Genomic DNA, 6,343 nt, shown 5'->3' on the forward strand with positions numbered 1-6,343 from the left:
GCATTCTATTATTGGCTTTTTAATAACCATCTTCATAACATGTTCTGTCATTGTTGTTTTTTAGTTGTGTTTATTTCTCCACTTTGTTTTAATTATTTCTGATTTATATCTTGGCATAACATGCAATTTCTTATGTCTTCACATAGCATGCTATTGTTGGCTTGTTTATAACCATCTTCATAACATGTTCTGTCATTGTTGTTTTTATTTCTTTTATTTTTGACTTATTTCCCGTTATAATTTGCAATTTCCCGACTGTTGTGTACCGAATTCAGTTAGTAGTTGCATGTTCATATCAATAACGTTGTTCATAATTGTGTAGATGGATAGCTGGATTGTTAATGACCGTGTAAGGTCGTTGGTTGCCGTGTTTACTACCGTTGTTGTGGTTGTTTCCTGCCTAATTAAGGATGTGCATGTCTCTAGGCCAGGGAGAAGTAAGGAACCGTCTATGTTTCGAGACTTGACTAGGAAAAAACATATGGAGCATATTTTAAGGAGTGGTCGTGACTATTGCGTGAACTATCTTAGGATGGATGTAGGTCCTTTTATGCATCTAGCCTCGATCATGCGTGACAAGCATCTCCTTCGGGACACACGGCACATATCTATGGAGGAACAGTTAGCCATGTTCTTACATATTGTTGGTCATAACACAAAAAATAGGACTATGAGAATTGAGCTTGTCCGATCTGGGGAAACGATTAGTCGATATTTTAATTGCGTGCTCATGGTTGTTTGTGCTGTTCGAGATGATTTTGTTCATTCCCCTAGCTCCAATTGTCACCCAGAAATTGAATGTAACCCCAATTGGTATCCATTCTTCAAAGTAAGTAAATTTGACATATAACATAAATTTAATCATTTCCCCATAATCATTCCTTTCATGTTCCTTCATATACTTTTCTCGTGTAGGACTGTATAGGTTTGTTAGATGGGACACATATTGATGCGTCCATCCCACCTCAAGAAATGCCTAAGTTTCGTGGTCGTAAAGGCCCAACCCAAAATGTGTTGGCTGTTGTGAACCCTGATTTGCAGTTCACTTATGTGTTGGCGGGTTGGGAGGGATCAGCGAATGACTTCACTGTCCTAAAAGATGCACTAGCAAGACCACAACCTAAAGGATTAAAATTGATAGAAGGTAGGAGACCGAGTACTAGTGAAATAAAATATTACATGAACGAACAATTGACAAGTGTTATTATTGTAGGGAAGTATTATCTTGTAGACGCAGGTTATATTACTATGTAAGGGTTTATAGGACCATATCGAGGTGTTAGGTATCACTTGAAAGAACATAGTGGAAGGGCGCCAACAAATCCAAAGGAATTGTTCAACCTTCGACACTCGATGCTACGGTCTCGTGTACAATGTGCTTTCGCAATCTTAAGAAATCGTTTCAAGATTCTTACATCACACCCTTTCTTCTCTTTCAAGACACAGGTTAAATTAGTTCTTGCATGTTGCATAGTGCATAACTATATAGCAGGTGTCGACCCAAACGATATGTTGATGCATGAAGAAAGCACACAAAATGATGAGCAAATCATGTCAACACAGCCCAGTCACAACGAGAACAACGGGAAGAGAATCGCCAATGTATTGAACTTAGAGACAAGATAGCAAATGACATGTGGATGATTTATAGTGGTTTTGTGTGATTATAAAATGTTTGCCTTGTTAACTGTAGTCCTGCAAACATCTTTACGATCGCCTGTTTGTTTTACCTGCTTTTTTCCTACATGGGTTTGCTTCGTTAGACTATCATGTCTGGACTACATGTTTTCGTCTTCAGTTCTTGAAGTGTTTATCTTCACCTGCCGATTATTTTCATGTTTCCCTTGTTATTTCCACTTTTTGATGCTTTTACAGCTTCATAGTATTTTCTCTTGTTATTCCCCTTTGTTATTTTCATAGTATTCTCCGTCATTAATTCACTTGTTCTCTGGGATCCTAATTCCATTGTATGTTCGTGTCATTCTGTCTTCTGCTGTTTTGCATGCTTAACACTATCATACTTTGGTTTCTTTTTTCATGATTCACTTGTCTTTATAATGACGCAGTAGTTTCTTTTGTTTTCCCATGAATCTCTTGTTCCATAATTTTCTTACATAATTCATTCGTTATCATGATATGAGATATGGATGTGTATGGTTCTGCACAAGCAGCAGCTTACACCAGATAGATTTAAGAATCTTACGTAGTTATAATTTTCCATTAGAATTCCAGCTACGATGGAGGGCATTGAGTGTGCAACGGAGAGGTCGTCATCAAAGGCTTCTGGTAGCAAGCGCGGTACCCCTAACAAGCAATGGAAGGTTGAATACGATAGCTTCTTGATCCCACTTCTACAGGAACAAGTACAAAAAGGGCTAAAATGTGATATATCATTCAAACGAGCAGCATTTGTCTTTGCTGTTGTCGCTGTCAATTCTAGGTTCAATACTGAATTCAGTGCGGAGAACGTTGAAAATCATTAGCGAACTTTAAAATCATGGTACACGGAGATAAAGAAAGTGAGAGATCTCAGTGGTGCCGGTTGGGATGATGCCACGAAGACCATCACCCTTGATCCGTGGTTGCCTTAACCTACATCGAGGTAACATGACCCGACTTTACTTGTAATATTAGTATGATAGGAGCATGATTATATCTGTACCCTGTTGTGTATGGCACTGTAATATAGGCACACCCGGCAGCGAAGGCTTTCATAAACAAACCAATTGAGCATTATGAGGCATTCCGGGTTATATGTGGCGAGGACAATGCAATAGGCATGTATGCGATGTCTGTGTTCGCTGATTTGGGGGATAACTCGGAACATGAAGGCAACAATAACAACAACTTTGATGAAGAACTAGTAGAACAGCCAAGTGATGATGATGCCGATGCGAACTTTGCCCCACCTGTAGTGAGCATCCCTGCAACCTCATCTACACCAAGGTCACAACGTTCACGTAGGGGTTCGAAAAATCCTTCAATGATGGGTGATCTCATTGTTGTGGTGGGAGAAATGGCATCTACCATTAAAAACCCCACACACTGGATAGAGAGCTTGTATGCGAAGGTTATGGAGGTTGATGGTTTTGAAAAGAAGGAACTTGTTCAGGTGTTTGATTTTCTGTAGTTCCGTGAGATTGAGACAAGAGGATTCATAGTGAAGGACATGGATCTGAGAAAGGATTGGATAGAAACTTTTCTATCCAGGATGGTTTGATTCAGCACCTACTGCTTCGGACTCACTTGACTGATCCCTGTTTCTAGTAACTAGTTATTTTATAGCATGGTTGTGCATTGCATGCATCAGGACTGTCTCATGTTTTGTGATGGGTGAACATAGCATCGGACACCTTACTATGGTTGCATCTGTTCATGCATTTCATGTTTTGTCTTTCAGCTTTCATGTTTTGTCTGGACATGCTTATCTTTATGTTGCTCTGCATGGTTTAGATATATGTTTGTTTCTCACTAACATGGTTTTCCTTTTTTTTTGTTTGTTTTTGTGGATTGGATTTCAGGTAATGTAGGATGGCAATGATGAAAGGCAATTTGTGACATTGCACTGAGGCACTGTTCTCTAATATGACACAAAAGTTCAAATTGGAGCGTTGGCAGGGCAAAATTGAGGGGCACTTTGACGCCAATCTTTTGCAGCCATTGCGCATTTGATTTGCTTGAGTGTGAAGGTAGTGTTACATTGTTGTTTTTATGCATTATTTCAATTGTAGGGTTTTGTAAGTATTTTACTTTTTTCGCTTAAACCTAGTTTCCATAAGATTATTTTTTCTTGACTGATTTATGTAAGCATGGTGGGGCAATCAGGCGGCACAGAGTGCCATCATTACAGCCACCTTGTATAGGATTTGGTCCCTTCGGTTTTTTTTTTTCAAGAACATGTGCCAATGAATGTGCTTAATTGTTGCTATTGCTACCACCTGAGCCATGCCAAGCAAACACGAATTGCTTTCATTCACCAATACTGAGGAACTGAAAGGACATGTATCTGCACGATGTACAAATTTATGACAAGGTAGCATATCAATTAAAACATCTGCATTCGAAGCCATTGTTTTTTCTGTGAATGCATCATATGATCATAATTTCTTTTATAGTCTACTGAAATGTTTTACACAGAGTTACAAGTTGTTGACAAGGAGTTGGCTATTGCTATTCTCTAGCCATGTTCTTTCCACCGTTGTTCTCTGACTGTGTTGAGAATGAGTTCAATGTTTACAGTGAAACTTTGATATTTTTTTCCACATAACTTGGAATTTCATGGTGATGGAGTTGTATATCCTAGGTGTTGTTGTTGGCATGGATAAGGCTGAATTTTTTCATGAAGGTGGATGTTGTTCACAAGGACTTGGCTGTTGCTGTTCACTAGCCATGTTCTTTCCACCGTTGTTCTCTGACTGTTTTGAGAATGAGTTCAATGTTTGCAGTGAAACTTTGATTTTTTTTTTCCAGATTACTTGGAATTTCAGGTAACTTTGATATATATATATATATATATTTGCAGATTACTTGGAATTTCATGCTGACAGAGTTGTATATCCTAGCTGGTGTTGCCAAGGAGAAGAATGAAGCTTTATAGGGAGGTGGAGTTGTATATCCTAGCTGGTGTTGCAGTGAAACTTTGATATTGCATTTCAGATTGTTAATAATTTCATGCTCATGGAGTTGTATGTCCTAAACATTGTACAGACTGTGTCCCTCTGCTTGATATCCTAAATGATGTACAAACTGTGTATATTTGCAGATCTCTGTATACCCTTATGCTACTTGGTTATAATAATACAAGTTTTGTGGGTGTTTGCTTGTATGCAAGCATAACAACCAGTGATCAAAAGTTCTGTTTATGACTTTTTCAATTCTTGGTCTTTCAATTATATCAATAGGAAAAATTTTAAAAAACAAAAGGTAACAAACCGGAAGAGTAGAAGAATCACTTAATAATATTTTCACTATAAAACAACAACCATTTATGTAAAAGTTGTTATATTGATAACACATTTTAAACTTTAATTTTCAGATTAATGAAATAAAAAAGTTAAACAACTTAAATAACTTTAATTTTGAGTTAAAGGAAAAAAACAAACAAAAAATGTAAATATTGCAAAGTTAAATTACCCCAATTTATGAAATGTGTGTTATATTCATAAACCATACTTTTAATTTTTGGGATAAAAAAAATTTAAATAACTTAAATTTAGAGTTTAAGAAAAAAAAATTTAATATTGCAAAGTTAAATTAACCCAATTGATGAAATGTTTGTTTATATTCATAACTCAATTAACATTTAAATATGTAAGGGGTGATATTTTTAATATTGTAACATTTTAAAATAATTTATGTCATCCCTAACAAACATGGGGTAAGCTCACCCCTCCTCACCGAAGTGGTGATCGTAACCCTACTTCGGTGTTACCAAACACAAGGAACTAGTGAAGTCACATTTTCAAGATTGTCACTTCCACCATCCAAACACCTGAAGTGGTCACTGATGTGATAATTTCCCTCTTAACCAAACACATGGAAGTAGACACCTCCAGTTGAATTCCACACTTCTACTGAAGTAACCACTTCAGACTTCCATCACTTCGGTACCTCACTTCCGAACCAAACACACCCTTATTATTCTACATTTGGTTGGATTCTCATTTCATTCTTGAAAATATCATAGTATTAGATAAACGTCCTTTTTATATTTTTCATGCGGTTTTGAGCCTTTTCCTTATCTATTTCCATATCTAGAAGTTTACCCTTCAAGTTTCTATGTTTTTTAATTAATGCATGAGAAGTAAAAGGTCCCTAAACTCTATTTTTATTATTTGTTGATGCAAGTATGCATCAATTAAAGCATCAATCCTACTAAAAATCCATATACAAGTGGTATTTCTATCATGAGCAATTGAACTTGTTTTTCTCCTTAGCATATTTTAAACTACATCAACAACAAAACAATTTTACCTAATGATAATGATAAATAAATAAACTACAATTAAATATTAACAAAGGGAAACTAAGTAATTAATCATAGCCAAATACTAACAAAGCAAAAAATTAAACATATTTGAATAATCATGTATTTTAAATTATTTAATCAAAAAATAAACAACAATTAAATCTATTTGATGATACTTACAAAAGACACAGAATAAGATACTCAACCAAACACTTTAACCATTCAAGTCAATCAATATACTTAATCCGCATCTTAGTTGCTATGGCATCCCTAATAATTTTCCCTTAGATGGTTTCTTTATTATTTTCCACGCCTACCATGATTTTCCTCTTGTACTTCATTCCTATGTTAGTTATCAAATTGTGCAAGTATTGG

General features: G+C 36.0%; 1 protein-coding gene across 1 annotated transcript; it reads left to right on the forward strand.

Moving 5' to 3' along the window:
• Positions 1–322: 322 nt before the first annotated feature.
• LOC120278583 lies at positions 323–4,181 on the forward strand. The gene is made up of 9 exons (XM_039285330.1): positions 323–829; positions 916–1,144; positions 1,493–1,602; positions 1,694–1,749; positions 2,225–2,468; positions 2,690–3,112; positions 3,211–3,266; positions 3,401–3,479; positions 4,116–4,181. The coding sequence occupies exons 1-9, from the start codon at positions 323–325 to the stop codon at positions 4,179–4,181; spliced, it is 1,770 nt and encodes a 589-aa protein (XP_039141264.1).
• Positions 4,182–6,343: the final 2,162 nt, after the last annotated feature.

This window comes from Dioscorea cayenensis, chromosome 16 (genome assembly GCF_009730915.1).
Source record: "Dioscorea cayenensis subsp. rotundata cultivar TDr96_F1 chromosome 16, TDr96_F1_v2_PseudoChromosome.rev07_lg8_w22 25.fasta, whole genome shotgun sequence".
In the NCBI taxonomy this organism is placed as follows: domain Eukaryota; kingdom Viridiplantae; phylum Streptophyta; class Magnoliopsida; order Dioscoreales; family Dioscoreaceae; genus Dioscorea; species Dioscorea cayenensis.

What these genes read in the sequence shown, in the direction of transcription:
- LOC120278583 (XM_039285330.1), top strand. Translation starts at nt 323, where the DNA reads ATGGATAGCTGGATTGTTAATGACCGTGTAAGGTCGTTGGTTGCCGTG. An exon ending in ATTGGTATCCATTCTTCAAA is followed by an intron (nt 830 to 915) that starts GTAAGTAAATTT and finishes TTTCTCGTGTAG; the next exon opens with GACTGTATAGGTTTGTTAGA. An exon ending in GTTTGTTTCTCACTAACATG is followed by an intron (nt 3,480 to 4,115) that starts GTTTTCCTTTTT and finishes TTTCTTTTATAG; the next exon opens with TCTACTGAAATGTTTTACAC.